This window comes from Dipteris shenzhenensis, chromosome 13 (assembly GCF_047967505.1).
Source record: "Dipteris shenzhenensis isolate YYH24624 ecotype China chromosome 13, Dip_SZ_1.0, whole genome shotgun sequence".
NCBI lineage: Eukaryota > Viridiplantae > Streptophyta > Polypodiopsida > Gleicheniales > Dipteridaceae > Dipteris > Dipteris shenzhenensis.
Genome location: NC_141608.1, coordinates 13,436,012 through 13,456,871, shown reverse-complemented (window position 1 = coordinate 13,456,871; position 20,860 = coordinate 13,436,012). Strand labels below are relative to the sequence as shown.

At 39.3% G+C, this 20,860-nt stretch overlaps 1 protein-coding gene across 1 annotated transcript; it reads right to left on the bottom strand.

Moving 5' to 3' along the window:
- Positions 1–12,977: 12,977 nt before the first annotated feature.
- Positions 12,978–16,171, bottom strand: LOC147895051 (pentatricopeptide repeat-containing protein At1g03540-like). The gene has a single exon (XM_087383280.1). It carries the CDS (start codon positions 15,868–15,870, stop codon positions 12,979–12,981), a length of 2,892 nt encoding a protein of 963 aa, XP_087239406.1. The 5' UTR covers positions 15,871–16,171; the 3' UTR covers position 12,978.
- Between the last annotated feature and the right edge of the window lie 4,689 nt (positions 16,172–20,860).

Genomic DNA, 20,860 nt, shown 5'->3' with positions numbered 1-20,860 from the left:
AGGTCAACTCCAAGATCTCCTGCAGATCTGAGTGCATCTGCCCACTAGAGTCTCTCAATCTCTACAACTGTACGCTAGCTGATCTAGGGCCAGTGGCCTAAAAGAATTGCCTGGTCATCCTGTCACCTTGCTGTACCCACCCATATCTACTAGAATGGTAGGAGTACTCAGCACGTCTCAGCTCAATATCTTGAAGCTCCAAGTGAGCGCACTCATACTGGTTTGCTAACCACGACGACTCTGAATCCTGCTCCCGAAGACGTTCAATGGAGGCCAAGTCCCACCGCAAAGCCCTCTCTCTCTCTCTCTCTCTCTATGCTGAAGAGTATGACGGAAGTACATAGCATGGTTGCGAAGCTCCTCACTGCTTCCCTAAATCGCCTCTGCTGCCCACACGGCCCACCCTCCCTGCGGGGGGGACTCAAGATGTTGCCAAATAGTTGTAATGCTTTGTTGTACCTCCTCCTCCAGGAGCAAAGCATCTAGAATGCGGACCCCTCTCTGCGGCGGTAGGCCACGATAGGCTTGCAATAGGGGAGTGGTCCAAGAGGGTAGTCCCTGTTAGAATACCGGTGGCTCCACCCCTATGCATGGCCCAATCTCCGACATAGAATCTATCTAGTCTCTCAAGTAGAGCATCTTGCGGCCGCTGCCCAAAGGAGAAACTAAGACTGCCAGGATTCCTAGAGAACTCCGGTTCCCTCTGGAGTTCTTTCCGAAGTTCTTCTTTCCGAAGCCGACATCCCAAAATAAGAAGCACCCTTGTGCTTATCCTCCTCAAACTCAAGATTGTTGAAGCAATCCATGAGTCCACATCCGGGAGGGACTCCGTCAACTGCCTCCAGAAGGCAGGTTGTTGTTGTCTACAAGCTGGGGCATACACATTGAGAATTCCAATCTTGGAGTCCCCAACCCTCAAATCCATCCATACTACTCTGCCTGGGATGAGCTCGCCCTTGATCGTGCACATCCACTCTAATGGACTAGGACACCAAAATGCATACCCCCCCTTTTGATGCAATAAAAGTTGTGCATAATGTAACATTCTTGACATTTCCAAGATCTTTGTGTGGCTTGTTTGCCAAACCTAGCCCTCTTGCCCTTATGCAACACATCCTATGTGAGCGTGCTATAAAGTTTCCTATGATAGCAATTGAAGGGAGTCAAATTTGTACTACTTATCATATGAGGTTCATGAAGCAATTTACCTATCCTTTAAGGTTCACAAAGCAAACCGCCATATCTCATGCCTTTTAGATACACATTCATGGCTCTACTACTAATGGCTATCTCCTGCACTTTCTAGTAATGAAGCATTCAATATTACTAGGATCCAATGCCACTAGCACTACAATATTATGCTCAATTAGTGCTTAGTTAGCTGATACCTAGTGCTAGCTTTTATTACTAGCACTCACTAGGAACATTAGCAATCATTATTAGTACTAGTTGTTACTAGATTTTGCAGTGTGTATTGGTAGTGTATTGGTAGCATGATATCCTTATGCTCAATTAATGCTTAGCTAACTGGCAATGAGTGATTAGTTTTGTTACTAGCAGTCACTAGGAATCCCTATTACTGCTAGTTATTGCTAGATTTCACTACTAGTAGCAGCATGGATGTTTTTATCGAAGGTATAGAAATATAGTATTATAATATATTGGCAAAATTTTTCATAAATTATTTTTAAAAGTTTCAAAGAATTGGAAAACATATCTTTTGTTATAATTTTTGTTTCAAAACTTGGCTAAATATTCTAGAGCATTTAAAAAACTTTCAATTTTCACAAATATACTAAAAACTAGTTATATTGAAAACTCTATCTTTGCTGTTTTACATAATTTCAAAATACATGAAATAGCTAGCATTTAGGATGATGTAGAGTATGCAAAACATAAAATTGTTTAAGGATAATGAATATCCTTCAAATCCAAGGATATTTGGCTACCCAATCTTCTTGAAAGCAATTGTTGACTTTTTCTCCCAACTTGCAGCTATTATGGTTTTCATTTCCGACCTTATTACCTTTGTCTTATTTTTAGCCCAGAAGGAATTCCATAAATGCATCTTTGCCTCATTAACATCATTTGCAAAAGTTGGGTTCCTTGCGCATGCTTCATGAAATTGAGCCAAGACATTCCCAATGTTGCTCTCTACCCATAGCATAACATCAGTGTCCCATTTTGTGATCCCTACAAGGTGTTTCCTATTAGGATCCACTTCTACTTGATGCCTTGTATTCAAAACAACTTTGCTCTTTAGAGTATGCAATCTAAAAGTGCTTTCTATGGTCATCTCCATCTCCTTTGTACTCATGTTATTTATCTCTGCAAGAAGCTCATCTCGAAGAACCTGATTGACATACTTTTGTTGTGCTTTAGATAACTCAAAATCAATATCCTTACGCTTAGATCCTTCCATCCCTAAACCATATGCAAGATCAAAACAAAAGAGCATTCAAAAATAGTTTTAAATTTAAGAAATTGAACAAATTTATCATAGCCCAACATACATGAAACTGGTATCAACTTATTAAAAAAAGAAGGGTCACATCACATCATGCATACCAAATAATAATGCATATGCATATTCATAACATAAACTTTTAAAAAATAAATAAGCATATATTTCTTCAGGTTGTCAGCTACATCTAAGGAACTTGGTCCTAGGTCATGGTACCTCTTAGCCCCCTGCCTTGTGAGCGCAGGAACCAAACACCACTTCCTAAACCAAGCCCTTCTTTCATGTTTTAAATCATAATACTACACTACATAAAGCATGCCAAACCAATTTCAAGTTACTCTATACAAAGCACCAATAAATACATTAAAAAAGAAAGAGCACATCACAAACAATGATGCATATGCATATTCACAACGTAAACTTTTAAAAAATAAATAAGCATATATTTCTTCAGGTTGTCAGTTAGATCTAAGGAACTTGGTCCTAGGTCGTGGTGCCTCTTAGCCCCCTGCCTTGTGAGCACAGGAACTAGACACCACTTCTTGAACCAAGCCCTTCTTTCATGTTTGAAATCATAATACTACACTATATAAAGCATGCCAAACCAATTTCAACTTACTCTATACAAAGCACCAATAAATACATTAAAAAAGAAAGAGCACATCAAAGACAATGATGCATATGCATATTCACAACAAACTTTTAAAAAATAAATAAGCATACATTTCTTTAGCTTGTCAACTAGATCTAAGAAACTTGGTCCTAGGTCGTGGTGCCTCTTAGCCCCCTGCCTTGTGAGCGTAGGAACGAGACACCACTTCTTGAACCAAGCCATTCTTTCATGTTTGAAATCATAATACTACACTACATAAAGCATCCCAAACCAATTTCAACTTACATTATACAAAGGACCAATAAATACATTAAAAAAGAAAGAGAACATCACAGACAATGATGCATATGTATATTCACAACAAAAACTTTTAAAAAATAGACAAACTTAGACAAATTTTCAATCTTAGACATCATGACAAACTTAGACAAATTTTCAATCCTTGGCATCATGAATGACAATGATTTTCTTGCTCCAATGGAACCCAAATGCAACAGTTACCAAATGCTAATTCACAATCCACCCCACTGATTTCAGACATGGTTGTATCTCCACCAACAACACTTGTAGAACCTACTGCCCCCTTGATGGACATATCCATGGATGTATCTCTAGCAACAACACTTGTAGAGACTACTACTCCCTCGAGATGGACATATGGCATCGAAAGGGCTTGCTCTAGTGGAGATTTTCCATCATCATTCCATCACAACAAGAGCAAAAGCAATGGACAGCCTCAATACAAACATGTCTCTCTCAAAAAGAGGACAAAATCTTCTCCCAAAACATCCAACAAATTTAGTGTTGTGTAGCTAAACCAAAGATCAACTTTAAAATACTTGCTAAGCGGAAGAGGGAGCTCCTGGAATTTGTGCAAACACAATACAAATTTGTACAATGCACATCTCCAGAGGGGTAGGGGTAGACTGAGTCGGCCACTTCAAGGGGCCCTTAGGGCCTATAAAAAGGGAGGCTAAGAGCCTCATAAATCATCTAGTAGCCAGCACACTTGGGAGTAGTAGGAGCAGCAACACACACCCTCAGGCCTACATCCAAGAGGTAGAGGAGATCAAGATCTACGAAGACGGCTAGGACTTTGGCTGTCCTCTAGGGTAGCAAGGAGCTGAGGTCAAAGGTTGAAAGAGGATAGAGAGGAGCAGGTTGGAGCTGAAATCAGCATGCAAAAAGAGCAATGGCAGCAATTTGTAGGTGGGGGAATCCCAAGATGTTTTGTCTAAGAGTGCCGCATTCATAGCATTTTGCCAGTCAAACTCAAACAATATGTTAGGTGTGCATAACACATCAGATCACAAGATTTTGCTTTGTAAAAGAAGATGTCCCTAGCACAGCTAGTGCACATACCCATCTCTTACATCCTCAAATAGATGATTGACATATGCTTCAACTCCAACACTATTGATCCAGATACGAAAAGCTCTCTCTTCTCTAGAATTTCGCTCATCATTAAAGATCATTTTTGCGAAGGAAAATTTGTTTGTCAACCCATCCTATAAGCATAACATAAAGATACTACTCAACAATGATATTTAGCATTAATTAGTATTTTTTGTTGTTTGATCTGCATTTTGCTAGCTATTGTTAGGTTCAAAAAAAAGAATAATCCAGCAAAGGAAACACACAACTATATCAATCATGTGCATGAAACACTCCCACTTAAGTATACAAAAAAGACGTCCATAAGGAGGATAAATTCTACAAAAAATAAGTAAAATCAAGCCCACCTAAAGACTTCATGCATGTCAGCCAAATACACGGCTAGCAAATGATGTCTTCTATCATACTGGCTCCAATTATGGCAATGTAATAGAAGCCAGAACATAATCTTCAAAAAGTATGCTCAATATGCTTTAGATTTAAGCGTGGATGAGCATGAAAGGCTGAGCATAGATGAGCATCAAGCATGAGATCACAATCTTGAAAAGAGAGAAGGTAGAGCTAGAGAGACTAAGGGCATAAATAAGCATATCAATGTATGGGCTATGTGCATGTTTACAAAGATTGGAAATCTGCATATGCAAGGTATGGCAATTACCCTTTCCCGCCTTAATTTTGGTTAACCACATCGAGTGACACTCACACCTTGGAGCTTTATTGAAGTCCATTCCTCTGATCTCTATCAAGTTGATGAACAAACCTTCAATCTCATAGGCAATGTTGTTGCAGTGATGGTGATGATGCATTCTACATCCTATTGATTGAGTAATTTTCGACCCAGGAGATTGACAACTTTCGCCACCATTCCCAGCATTGGCTAGAGTAAGGGGGATGCTTTGCCATGTGAGCATGTAATGGCATGTATACTCCCTCGCTCTATCATTGTCTCCATGTCTCTCTCCTCTTTTGTTAGCTAGATGATTCTTTGTCTTTGATCTCCTTTGGGAGCCTGAGTGAGGACTTGACATTTCAAGGTGGAGTGTGATGCCTGGGTACTGGTAGCTTTTGCAAGCCATGGTCAAGCCACGGTCTGCTGCTGAACGAGGCAAAGGAATGGATTGAATATGGGTTGAGTTGTTCAATAAAGTGCAGCTGTTGGTATGGGGACAGGGCCATTGTCCAAAAGATGCTAATATTGCATTTATATTTAAAGATGGTGTAATGTAACACAATAGAGAAGCTTCACATGCTTAAGATTGTAAGTTTAGATTTATAATGGTAAGGATGTCCCAAAACTTCATTGTCCAACCTTGGTACTAGCAGCATGTTCATTGTTCATTTCTAGCTTGAACCTCATGCTCTAAGTTCTTCATAATCATATTCACATGCCATTATGATAGAACATGAAATTTGGATTCATCATAGAAGCATGTATTAGAAAGCAATGCATCCAAATGCATAAAAATTCCATAGTTTAGGATTTCATTATCCTATGGGTCTAGTTGATATTTTTGGTCGAGGAGGAATTTATTATGGTTGGGATCGGTAAGATCTTGATCACCATGCAATACGGTGTCTGGGACTTGAGGAGAACTTGAGAGACCAATCTAGCTGAATCCAACACCAATATTTACTTATCATGACTGTGAGGGCTATTTAGCACATTAAAACTTTGAGCTACCCATCAACAAATTATGAATGCTCTTACACATCATCCTAGATGAAAGAATATTTAAAAAATAACTTTGAATTCGGATATGAGAATAAACACACCCTACCTGTTAATTTTAAAACGGTGTATAAAATTGCCCTTGCTATAAATATATTTCTGTAAGTCTTGAGAATTAAAATACCCCTCATTTTGAACTCTCATAGTATATATACATTTCCTAGATGGACCCCCCGAGTTCTTTGCATTGTGATAAATTTCTAAACATATAAATGCATAGAAGTACATGACGAAATTAAAGTTAGATTTTCACACACACACACACACACACATACACACAACTAAATATAAATGCATAGAAGTACATGATGAAATTAAAGTTAGATTTTCACACACACACACACACACACACAACTAAATATGTCTTACTGCATATTCACTACTCTAGCTCTATTCATTAATTTAGTTGAATTTTTACCTACTTTTTGCGATCATAAGCTGTGACTAAAGAAATACTTAAAATATCTAACAAGACACCTTCTACCAGGCCATTATAGAAAATTTCATTCTTTAATTTTGTGTCATTTTAATCATTTGATTATTCTTGCTAAGAATCTACTGGTTGTTTCTATTTATCTATTTATGTAGTGTCCTTTCATGTTCTTGTTGAAGATAGAAGCATGAAGAGATATATCCCTACTATATGACTTGATGAGGGGTAGACATATTGCTAATGATGGGCCTACCATAGGCTTAAGTTAGCCAAATGTACGCTGGATATAAGGGCACAAGTCTTTTTTTGGTGCTTAATTCTATAGATCTAGCCAAAATTTTAAATTGTATATATAATATGTTGGCGAAAGTTTCCAAATATATTTATTTATTATATAAAACTTTAGCGAATTTTCATGGACTTTATTTATAATTTTATAATCTTAAAGGCTAAACCTAGCTCTTTTTTTAATTTTAGTTTCAAATTGTGGCGAATATACTAAGCTTTTATTTTTATAAAAGCATATAAACTTTCACAAGCCATATAAAAATTTTGCTTATTAATGAAACTAACACGAAAAAATCATCCCTGAGTAGCAGGCACTAGTATCACTATTACAGCTACTAGCAATACATTGTTATGCTCATTTAATGCTTAGGTAACTAACAGTGAGTGCTACTTTTTGTTAGTAATAGACATTAGTAATTACTAACTACTATGTGTGTGTGTGTGTGTGTTTGTTTCACACACACACACACACACACACACAACTATCCCTTTTTTCCTTTTGACCATACTGGTTACTTTTCCTTCCCTTTATAATCTTTCAAAAACCCTTTTAAAGTACCTCTCCCTAGAATTGTTCCCTCACTCTCTCTCTACCCTTCTCTCCCCTCTCTTTCTCCTAAAATGCCCTGTTTACCATCATTTTCCTACTCTCTCTCTCTCTCTCTCTCTCTCTCTCTCTCCGTCTCTCTCTCTCCCTACTTTTCCAAATTCTTCTAATGTTTCCTCTTTCTCTCAATTTTCACCTCTTTTTCTCCCCCCATTTTCCCTTAAAATTACCCTTTAGTTCCCCTTAAATTTCCCCTTAAAATTTCCCTTAAATTTCCCCTTATTTTCTCCTTATTTCCCCTTTATTGCCCTTGGTTTTCCTCCATAATGTTTCCCTAATACCCTATATTCCATTTTGTCCTTATTTCCTTTTACCCTACTTTTATTGCTCTTTCCTTTTTTTAAAATTCTCCTTTAACTTCTCTTTATTTTCTTTTTCTTAAATTTTCTCTTTAAATGGTCTCCTTAATTTCTTAAACTCCCTTGTTAATCTTCTCCCTCTTTCTCCTTCATTGTTAATTTTTTCATTTTTTAAAAAAATTTAAATGGTCTTATCTTTTCTATTATCCAAGTTTTTGAAATTTTATATTTTTATCTTCTTGATCCCCTATTTTAATTCCTTTCTAAATTCCTCTAATTTTCTTTATTATGTTTCCTTCCTTATTTTTTCCCTTTTCTAATTTAATTTTTTAAATTCCCCTTTTCCTTGTTTATATTCTCCTCATTTTAAGTGTTTTAAGTTCCCTTCGACTTATTTTTTTCCCAACGCTAAAACTACCTTCCTTCCTAGCACATTTTTCCTCTCTTTCCTAAAAAATATTTTTATTATTATACTCTTTTATCCCTCTATTTATTAATTTTATCCTACTCTTAATAATGCCCTCTTTATGCTCTATTGAAATAATTTCTAATTTTGTACGTTAAAAAAAATCACCCCTCCACCACTGGCCCGCCTTTCAATTTTTTTTGCCTACTACCTAGCTCTTTGTATCCCCAACTCTGCCTAGCCTCGCTGCTACTGACCCTCGCTTGATTGGGAGCCCATGCGAGCTCTTGTATTCACCCCCAGAGTGCCCGGGGGCCCGTGTGAGCTCTTCTATTCTGACTTCATGTTTTTGGACACCCCGTGCAGATATCTACTCGACCTATGTGCACCATCTCAACCTCCAAAGCTATGCTGCTCCTTGACGCACGTACTCCCTCTCCCTTCGCAGACTCTCATGGACTTCGAGTTCACCTGTCCCTTGACTATTGTGCCCCTTGCGCTTCTCTACTCACCGGCTTTACAATTTCTATGGACTCGCAAGGTTGCCTTTTTCCTCTCTCTTTTACTAATTTCCTTACCCCCCCCCCCCTAATTCGTGCTTCTTAATTTTTATTTTTAATTCATTCTCTTTTAAACCTTACTCCCCAACCCTATCTTTGCACTTATTCCTTTATTAAAGTTCTTATTTTAGAACTAGCGTATATACTTTTCCCTCCTTTAATTTTTCCCTTTCTAAAGCTAAAATTCTTCTATATTTCTATCTTTTTCACCTTTTCCTTTGAGTCCTTTTATAAAAGAACTTATAAACTTTTCCTCCTCAAAATTTAAAAATTTTCCCCTTTCTAAAGCTAAATTTATATTTTATTTTAACCCCCTTGCTCATATATAATTTCTATACTTTATTTCCTTGATTTCTACCTCATAGTCCTAACCTAGCTAATTCCCCCCTCTAATTCTTTATGTATTAAACTATCTATTTCCTTTTCCCCCCATCTCTCTCAATTTTCTTTTAATCTCCCTCTCTTCTTTACGTTACAATTAGTTTCAAAACTCACCTCCCAATTTCCCCCCTTCTCCTTCTTTATTTTTTTCTCTTTTCTCCCGTTCTCTAGTTATGTAAATTTCCTTCATTGTCTCCTCCTGTTACTTAATAAACTCCTCTTAAAATCTCTAACCCTCCTTGTTCTCATTTATTTTTTCTAGTACACTTTCCCTTCCCCCTCCATATTTACCTCAAGTTGATTCACCCCACCACATTCACCTCAAGGTGGTTCACCCCACTCCACAAAATATAAACCCATCTTGTTTACTCCTTTAATGCCACATCGAGCTGTTTAAGTCTATGGTTAAGTGCCACTTTTATTGTGACCCCGATAACAAGGGAGGGGTGTTTATGACACCTGTCTTCCCAATTAAAGTTAAGCTGGTTCTTACCATGTTTTCTTGTTGGACGGTGGTAGGTAGGCAGACTCCCCTCTTCAATAAAAGTGATGCTTGCCAGGACTTATCCAAGCTCAACTTCTATGCAGTTTCCACAAAATCACTGCTAGTTTCCTTTATAAATAGGGATTTACCGACCTGTATAAATTTTTTTGTTAATGCAATTGGTCTTATTCCATTGTCTAGCTTCTCTCTTTTGTCTTTTCACTATGCAAAGTTGTGTTGTCAAGTCTTCCAACCCCCCCCCCCCCCCACACACACACATGTGCGCGCGTGGGTGCTGAACCATGTGGATCATGCTAAAACTGAGCACACTACGATTAGGTGCATAAAGAAGGTATAGGATGGGGAGATATATTATTTACCAAGGAAAATCTGGTAGAGATCTTCACTAAGGCACTAGGAAATAAGTTCTTTATGTGCTGGCAACTACTTGGTACTCAAGACAATTTAAGCTTTAAGATGATGATTGATGATGCATATAATGCATGTAGGATTTGAGTAGTCTCAATCTTTAGGAGTGTGTATGTCATTTCACATTATGTTGGGATTATGTTCTCATTGGTTGTAATAATTTCTTTATGTTTATGTGTCAAAGACCAAGCTACTTTTCTCACAAGGAGTAAGTAGTGCTTTGTTGTATGGCGAGGCATTTGATTTGGAATCTAATGTCAATTGAGCTAAAGAATTGAGGGCTTCTACCTTATGGGTCAATAACATTTTAGGGCCATCCATGTGGCACTTTGGGATGGGTTAGGGTTAACACTTTCTCATATTCCCCTTATTTTCTTTGTATTCTCAATTGTGCGTAGCTTATTTCATCTTTTCTATTCAACCATTTGATCTCTCCTCCCCATTTGTATACACAATTGTGCTTGACATAAACCCTTCTATGTTTGATGCTTTGTCACCGTTATGCTGGCACATCAATTTCTTTAAGTATTTCTTTCCAAGCCATGACTTCTGCTATTGACCTTTTACATCTAGATTTATCCTTCTTCTTATCTCTCCTTCCCACCTTTGACATATGCGACCTTCCCTTGTTTTTTTGCTTGCCTTACTTTTTCAAGTTGTCTCGTCTTTTTCCTATGTCGAGACTTTGTGAGGTCCTCATTGATTTAAATATATTCTCTGCCAAATGCATTCTAAGCTTCCAAACCTCAGCCTTGATTGTCTAGCTTGGAACTTCAATATGAAACACTTGGGTTGACTCCCCCTTTTTACCTGCTTTGAAGGTACTCAACCATCAAGTTTCTGCTATTTGCATTGTCTAAACCCTTATTATAAACTTATTATTTCCAAAGCCTAGATGGTACAATCGCATAGATCATTGAAAACTACACATTATTTCTTTTTACAGCTCCTCAATCCAAGATTTACAGCTCCTCAATCCGAGATACGGATCTCAAGTTATGGCCATGGGGAGGGAGAGATCCCCATAGCCATAATGTGAGAGCTATAGTTCGGATTGAGGAGTTGTAAAAAGAAATACTTCATCAATTTTTTGCTCTACCTAATAGATCTATTTGATTTCAATGAAAATATTTCAATTCATAAAAATATGTGTTCATAGTACAATTATCATGGTATTATTGTGTAATGTATTTACTAAGTGTTTGTTATCGACTTTAAATACCAAGTTGTTGACGTTAATGGTTATGATGTATATGATAAAAAATTGTACTCAAAATGCTTTTTGGTTATCTTAATTGAACCATGCATATGCAAGTACAAAATTGTAAGTTGGTTGTAATCTGTTAGTATCCTTTCTTCCTTGCTAACGTACATGTGTATACATTAATATAATAATGATTTTTTTAGATTATCATTGGAATATAATAAATTTATTGAGGAGATCATTTCAAAAAGTTCTATCATTACCATTCTTGCTTGGTTTTCTTCGCTTGTTTACTTTGCCTCACTCGGTTTTCTTTGCTTGCCTTTGAGTGCCTCGTGCACAAGTAAAAGAATATTGCATTCGCTTACAAGCGTAAGTGTAAGGATTTTTTTGTTTAAAACTTTCATTCACATGCGCAATTGGAAGAATAATATAATCATACAAATGTACGCGTAAGAATGCTATTCTTCAAAAGCATACATGTAAGAATGATTTTATTCATTCACGTGCACACGTAAAAGAATATCATCTTCCTTCATAAGCACTAGGGTGAGAATGATTTTGTTTAAGACATGCATTCACGTGCACAAGTGGGAGAATGTAAGATTCATTCATTCACACGCGCAAGCATAAGAATGATGATCTCCATAGCTATCCATTCTTTCACATGCACAAGTGAAAATAGGACATTTTTTCACAAGCATGTGTATGAATGACTTTATTTAGAATAATGTGCACATGTGAATAATACGAGTTTCATTTATTCACATGTCCAAGTGTAAGTATAAATATATTTATAAAAAAAAGTTATAAGACTCTCTCACATAGCATTCATTCACAAAAGAAAGATTCTTTCAATTGTAAAAGAATACAACACAAACACTCAGATTTAGAACACTCAAGTGCCCCTAAGAACTCAAACAAACAAACACACAAAATCTGATCTTATTTTAGACCTTCAAGATTACTCAAGCAATCTAAAATGTCTTTCATTCTTTGTGAGAAAAACTTTACCTTTGTTTTGGTTAAGTTGAGTTGAAAAAAGATCAATGCTGTATTTCCTTCAATGCAGCATTTGATTCCATCACGTTTCAACAATTGAAAACGAGATTCTGTAACCAAACCCCTTTCCTTTCAAAGAAAGCAACCACAATGCAGTCACTTGTTTCCCTGTGTTTCTAAGCTAGAGCAAGTCAGCCTCGAACTGAAGGACTGAGCAGCCCAAAATGACATCCCCGAACTGAACAGCGGCTCGTTTCTGAGCTCAGCTCGAATGGAGGTGTCCGAATGGCGCGTTACTGAGCTCAGCCCTCAAATGAAGCTCATTTTTGAGTTGGTGGTGGTGGCTTCAACAGCATTGCATTCTGAAACAGTGGTTGCTGCTGTTTGGTGTGGCCTCAAGCTTGAGAACGGTGGTAGTTAGGGTTTGGCCGACGACTATTCAGGCTAGGGAGTTAGTGATGGTGGGTGACTGTTCAGGCTTGGGAGCTCCATGACAAAGCTAATGCCCTGGGTTGAGCCATACAGCCTGGCTCAGCCAGGACTGGTTGCAGCTAGGTTTCCTGAGTGAAAGAGAGAGGGACAGAGGGAGAGAGCGAGCGAGCCAGAGAGTTATTATACATCCCCATGTTGCATGAAATGTATTTCTTCTTCTTAATAATATGATTTTTGTCTCGAACACCAGATTCATGCAACATTAATCACCTCGATACAAGGAATATTTTTCATACCAATATCTAACATTGCCTTTCTCAACATCACACCATCACATGACCTACCTGCATTAGCACGCATATTTGCTAGAACTACATATGGTGTATAATTCCCTGGATCTAACTCCAAAACAAATTTTGCAGCGCGCACAGCCCGATCCATATCATTGTGAATGCTGCATGACGAAAGCAAGCTCAACCATGCTGGAGCAACACGTTCTAATGCCCTGCTGAGGAGCAAGTCCTCAGCCTCTCTCAATAGTCCTCCCCGCCCAAGAAGATCAATCATACACAGATAATGCTCCACTGAGGGGGATATGTCATGGTCTCTAATCATAGAGGCAAAGTATTGCCTTCCATCAGCAACAAGACCTGTATGACTGCATGCAGTTAGAACATTTATAAATGTGATCTTGTCTGGCTGAAACCCTTCTGCCTGCATTTGACCAAACAGTCCTAGGGCATCCTTGCCAAGCCCGTTCTGGGCACACGCTGCCATCATGGCATTCCAGGAGACCACATCCCGTAGTGGCATCTCTGCAAACAAAACCCTTGCATCATCTAGGCTCCCACACTTGCCATACATATTGACAAGGGCTGTCTGTACAACAACATCTGCCTCCCATCCATTTCCAGCAGTGGTAGCATGCATTTCTCGACCCTCTTCTAGGGCAGCCACATTAGCACATGCATCCAAAACGCCGACGAAAGTGATCTTGTTTGGTTCAAAACCTTCTGCCTGCATTTCACCAAACAATTGTAGGGCCTCCTTGTTGTGCCCGTTCTGAGCACAAGCTGTCATCATGGCACTCCAGGAGACAACATCCCGCCAAGGCATCTCTGCAAACACAGCCCACGCGACATCCAGGTTCCCGCACTTACTATACATATTGATGAGGGTATTTCCCACAACAACATCGGACTCCCATCCATTGCCGACAACAGAAGCATGCACCTCTTGACCCCCTTCTAAGGCTGCCACACTGGCACATGCATCCAAAATGCATATGAAGGTGATCTTGTTGGGCTTAAAGCCTTCTGCCTGCATTTGCCCAAAGAGTTGTAGGGCCTCCTTGCCACACCCCTTCTGGGCACATGCTGCGATCATGGTACTCCAGGGGACCACATCCCGCACTGGCATCTCTGTAAACACAGCCCTTGCATCATCCAAGCTCCCGCACCTGCCATACATACTGACCAGAGTATTTCCAACAACATCATCTGATTCCCATCCATAGCCAGCAATCGTAACATGCATCTCTCGACCCTCATCTAGCGTTGCAACACTGGCACATGCTTCCAAGATGCAGATGAAGGTGATCTTGTTTGGCTGGAGGCCTTCTGCCTCTATTTGATTAAATAATTCTAGGGCCTCCTTGCAATGTCCATTTTGGGCATATGCTTGCATCAAGGCATTCCAGCAGACCACATCGCGTGCAGACATCTCTGCAAACACTGCTTTTGCGTCATCCAAGCTCCTACTTTTGCCATACATACTAATGAGGGAGCTTCCCACAATAACATCCGATTCCCATCCATTGCCAGCAACACTAGCATGCATCTCTCGACCCTCTTCCAGGGCTGCCTCACTGGCACACCCATCCAAGACGCAGATGGATGTGATTGTGTTTGGATTGAAGCCCGCTGCCTGCATTTGAACAAACAGTAGTAGAGCCTCCTTGCCTTGCCCATTATGCACATATGCTTGCATCATGGCATTCCAAGAGACCACATCCTGCTGCGTCATCTGTCCAAACACATTCCTTGCATCATCTAGGCACCCACACTTGCCATACATATTGACAAGGGCTGTCTGCAGAACAACATCCCAATCCCATCCATTTCCAGCAACAGTAGCATGCATATCTTGACCCTCTTCTAGGGCTGCCACATTGGCACAGGCATCCAAGAAGCATATGAAGGTGATCTTGTTTGGCTCAAAGCCCTCTGCCTGCATTTGACCAAAGAGTTGGAGGGCCTCGTTGCCATGACCTTTCTGGGCATACGCTGCCATGATAGCATTCCAGGAGACTACATCCCGCAGTGGCATCCCTGCAAACACATCCCTCGCATCATCCAGTCTCCCACACTTGCTATACATATTGACGAGGGCTGTCCCCAGAACCACGTCTGACTCCCATTGGTTGCCAGCAATTATAGCGTGCATCTGTCGACCATCTTCTAGGGCTGCCACACTGGCACATGCATCCAAAAGGCAGATGAGAGTGACTTTGTCTGACTCAAAGCCTTCTGCATGCATCTGAACAAACACTTGTAGAGCCTCCTTGCCATGTCCATTCTGAGTAAACGCAGTGATCATGATCGTCCATGAGTACATATTCCGATGGGCTGTTCCGTCAAACACAGCACGTGCATATCCCAGGCTCCCACACTTGCTGTACATCTGGATAAGAAGGTTGGCCAGAAATGTGTTGCGTACATATCCACGTGCGGTCAAGTGCTCGTGGACACGTTTACCCTCAAACAGGGCTTTGGCTTTGGTGCATCGCCTCAAAAGTAACGCATAGGTAGCAACATCTGTCTCTGGAACCATTGGACCGAGGATGTCCTCATTCAAGCGTTCAGGGATCGCAAGATCAGTCTTATGGTGCCCATCCGATGCATATGTATGAGATACCTTACTTGTTCCTAGCTCGCTTAGCACCTCTTGTGAATTCTTGGCACAGTTGGGCGGCTCGCCAACCTGAGGCTCGGCGGCCAAACACCTCGATCTCAAGACCTTTCCCTTGTCGATTTTCGCATCGCATATTACGGTTTGCTCCAAGGATATCGCTTCAATGGCAAAAGGAGGCACGACCGATGTTATTGATGATTGTGTAGAAACGCAGGAGAGGAATAGGGCCATAAATTTGTGATGATTATTACTAGAATGCAAACCAAAACTTCTTGAAGAATGATGATCTCATTGCGGGAGTAATGAGATTATCAATCAAGCAAATTGGGTTCTCTGGAAGAATTATGATCTCATTGCGGGAGTAATGAGATTATCAACCAAGCAAATTGGGTTCTTGATTTTCAAGAGAGGAGCAATAAATTTCAATTGTTTCGTTTGGGTTGGTTGATAAGCTCAGCGCTCCAGCACTGAGCTCATTTGCCAAGGCACAGAGCTCATCGACCAAGGCATGCACGCTTGGCAGATGAGATCTCATAGCAACCTATCAACCAAGCAAACCAGGTTCATGATCTCAAGCCCAATGAGAGCTTTCACTTGTTGCCTATGGCTCGTGCTTAAGTGCTTGGTGCATGTAAGTGCCTGCTCATCCACCTCTACTAGAAGGCAAGTCTCATAGCCCCATGGAGGTCCAGGGCTCGTGTGAGCATTGAGGATTGGCGTTGCAACTCCAACCCAACCTCCACAAATCTCAACATTCTAGCCCCAGCCTTGCAATGCCCAAGCATTATCATTGGCCCAAATAATCGAACTTTGATGCTATTGGGTGAAATGCAAAACTTGTGTTCAAGCTTCATTACATACTCTGGTGGAAGGCATTGTTTTTGCAATGCTGGCTGGGAGGGCTACTGGACTTCCAACCCTAGCAGTAGTGTAAGGAAGCGCTCTGAGCCCATAGGCTAAGCTTAGGCTTGGGCACAGAGCTCATTGACCAAGCCATCAACTTAGCCTTTGAGATCACGAGCTTAAATTTGCTTGTTTTTGCTCAAGGGCTGAGTTCATTGCCCAAGCTTATGTTAGGATGTGAACTCCTTGATTGACCAAGCCATAAACTTACCGAGAGACTTGACCAAGCCTTACTATCAATCATCCCTTGAGATCATGAACCCAAATTCGCTTGGTTGATAATCCTATTAACCAAGCAATGTTATCATCGACCAAGAAGATTCTTAAAAAAGTTGTGGCTTAATTTTGAGACCTTGTTTTGGTTCCCCACCTTCATGCCAATGCCCTTTAGTACCACACTTCATGATCGTACTCGTTTTGTCAAGTCTGTTGACCAAGCAGTGGCTTGACCCCACAAAAATCATGCTTGGTTCATAAGCTCATCACTTAAGCAAATGCTCAAGCGATGAGCTCTTGGTCAATAATAGTCTTGGTGACTAATACAAGTGATTTTATTAGCACTGCCTCCCTAGAGGGAGTGCTATAGTGGAGGATTGAAACTATTTTGTGAATTTCCACATGTAATTTGAAAGAAATTAATTAAGTTTTGTGTTTCAAATTGCCATTTATGGAGATCATCCTATAAAAATCACCTTTTAATAGCCCAATTCTCTTTAAAAATCATTTGCTTTCTCTTTTGCATAGAAGCACTTGCTATACTAGGAGGCAGTGTCCACGCACACTTGTGCACCCTTGTTTTGAATGCATGGTTTTAATTTACTATTTATTTAAAGTCTCACAATTGATTACCCTTATTGAAACTATTTTTGTATCTTTCGCTTGATGAGCTCATTGAGCAAGTTGTTTTTAAAGAAGGTTTTATGGCTTATGCTCCAATTTATTTTTTTATTAGATATTGAATTAATAAAGTCATTTTTTGGATGCAAAGGAGCTAAAAGTGCTTCTTTGTTTATAAAACCCCTTTAAATTATTTTTTTTAGAGCTAAGGCATTAGGTTTGATATGAGTTTTATCTTTTTCTAATGATATTTTTGAACGCTTTGAATACTTCTTATCAAGTTGTGATGATTTAAATTGAAATTCAAATGCAAAGGTCTTGCATAATTCAAGAACTTAGTTTTTTTCTCATCCTTATCTTGTGAACTTAACGGACTTACCTTAAATAGCCTTGAAGCAAGCAAAGTATAGTTTTGTGGTAGCACTTTTGTACACAATAATATACAAGATAGACGAAAACATAAAATTAAAGGAACATACTTTATTGGAATATAAAAAATATTAATAAATGGAAAAGTCCATAGCGCAAGTGGCTTTGGCTTACTTGAAGCATGCCGATAAAAAGTATTGCTCCATTCAAATTATGTTTGTACATTCATGATTAAAAGTCTTAGTGAAAGCCTTTGATAAACTTCAACTTTCATAAATTAACACTATATTAGGAAATTTGGGATTTTTCAAATAGTTTGATAACTCCCAATATGGTTAAGATTGGCCACATGGTCAGATTATAACCTCTTGCTTGAAAGTGGAATCTAACCTAAAACATCATATTAAGGGACTTGCCCAAGTCTCAATTTCAAATAAGGCATTAAGATTTAGCCACATGGTCAAACCTTAACCACTTGCTTGGAAGTAGGACCTGGATAATTCCCAAATTTTCTAACATAGTGTTAATTAGGATTGTGGATTCCTTTTTCAACTTGGCAATGCTATCCATGTCATATTCTCGATTAGCACCCTTATTGCTAAATTTTGATCATCAAACATATCATTAAGTCCATTATCTGAGGCACATGCACCTAAATAAATTTGACCCATGGAGCAACAGAGCACTCAACATGTCTGGCTACCAAATTGTTCGCAGACAAGAGCTCTTCATTGTAGAGCTATGAGCTAAGGGTTGAGGGGAGCGAGCTTTGCCTAGTTGAGGACTCTTGGGTGTGGCGCCAAGAGACCTTGCCTGGAGGCAATGTCTAGCAAGGGCCCCAAGGCTACCGTGAGTGCAAGGAATTGGGGGAATGATCATTCAGAGGGGAGAATTTGTGTGGACTCAGTTTTCAAGGTGCTTATGGGTGGGAAGGATGGAGATGTTGGTTTTGGACGTGAGAGAGGCTCGTGTGGATGGGAGATCTAGGGATGAGTAGGCTCCATTGTATGTTGATGCCCTGGCATTTAAACTTCAAGGTGGTTTCTCAACTCTATAGGATGCAAAAGTCCTTCAGATGTGTTGTATGTGGAGCTTGATATTTTTTTAGTGGTTGTCTATAGCCATGCTTTGGAACCAAGCATGTTTATACCCCTTTTATGGGGGTCAATGCCTCCCCTAGGATTGTCACTGGGTTTCCAAGGGGGTTCGACAACATGCTTTAGGTCCCCTTTGGTGGGGGTTTGAGGGTAATGCCCTGGATGCCAAAAATATATGAAAATTAGTGTATGAGTTGTGTGGTCAAAATTGTAAGATAAGGGTATGGATCACATAGTAGGAGAGCAGTGGATTGCTTGTGTCTTGTATCTTCTCACTTCCTAGATAAGAAAAATGTAGGACTGGCTATTTCTCCATGGACATAGCTTGCATTGGGTGAACCACATATATCGGTGTCTCTCTTTCTCTTCCATTATATACCCTTTCTATATTGTGTATTTTACGCATTCCACTTTTTGCATTGTTACTCCATTATCACATTGCTCCTAACAACTGATATTAGAGCATTTATTTGAGTCATTTGGAAGGAGATTCCTGGTTTGAGTGGGAGAAATGAATGCGTAGCTCTGTTTCTGGGTCAAACACTTTAAAGTTTGATGGTGTTTTCCTTAGCAACGAAATGCAATGGAAAAGCACAAGTGAAACATCGGGTAATACTTTGACTATTGAGAATAGGGGAAGACAAAGGGAGAGAGGACAAAGCCCAAGACATTTTGACAAGTCAAGAAGAAGAAGATTCAAATCCAAAGGGAACCTGGAGTACTGGCATTGTGGAAAGAAAGGAAACCTAAAGGAAGACTATTGGTTGCGAAAGAAAAGGAAGGAGATGGATAACAAGAGAATGCACATGAAGCAAACGTAGCAGTTACTATATTACAAGGTGCCTTAATTCTTTCATTGGATACTATCACTGATGCATGGGTAGTTGACTCAGGGGGCTTCATTTCATGCTACACCTCATAGGAAATATTTTCAAGACTACGTTCATTTAGGTGATGAGATGAACCATTGAAGGTTGTGGAAAGGGCAAGTTGCCAATAAAATTGCTGAATGCAAACCAATGGTTACTGAAGGAGGTGAGGAATGTTCCTAATTTAAGAAGAAACTTAATTTCAGTAGGACAATTAGATGATAAAGGTTGCACAATCACATTTACAGGAAATTCGTAGAAGGTCACTAAAAGGTCAATGTGGTAATAGCAAAAGGACCCAAGGTAGGTACATTGTATTTATGTACCAATAATACTTACTCCTCTATTTCCCTAGCTTCTACAGGAGTAGATACAGCTATGTGGCATCATACGCTTGGACACGTGATATGCAGATTCTTCACTGAAGAAAGCTATTGCCAAGTTTGAAGCAGGTCGATTTAGCTTTTTGTGAGAGCTGTAATTATGGAAAACAAAAGAGAGTCGTATTTCTCACACTTGGAAAACCAAAGAAGAGAGATAAGTTAGAGCTTGTGCCTACATATGTATGGGGTACTGGTGATGTATCATGTCTTGGTGGTTCTCACTATTAAGTTACTTTTATTGATGATCCAATTAGAAAACCTTGGGTTTATTATATTCAAAGAAAATCTGATGTCTTTGAAATAATAACCATTGAGCATTCTCGAAAACTCAAAGCCATTGGGATTGTAGCTCAGAAGATGGACATCATAGTGTAAAGATATACAATACGTGCAATAAATTATATGAAATTTCTTGTTAGGACCACTTTATGCATAATATAATGGATACCAATGGAAATGGATTTGTATTCTTAAGGTTATCTCAAAATGTAATTGAAGTAGTTATGTACAATGGTAGGTGGGAAAAGGCCCTGACATAATAGTCTATCTAACATATAGTTGGCTATTATCGCTTCTTCATACCTTCTACAAATTTACATTTGGCTCTTTTAGGTTTGTGGCATTTAAGTATTTGAGTGTTATGTAAGAGGACTGCTTTCAGTCCTAATAGTTTGAAAATATATGTACTCAAAAGTTTTTAAGTACTTATCATGAAGTTATAAATTTAGTATTTGTGAATTTTTATTATGAATTTTTAGCTCTA

Bases quoted from the DNA above. Each gene is read 5' to 3' on its own strand.
- LOC147895051 (XM_087383280.1), bottom strand. From the start codon at position 15,870: ATGGCCCTATTCCTCTCCTGCGTTTCTACACAATCATCAATAACATCG.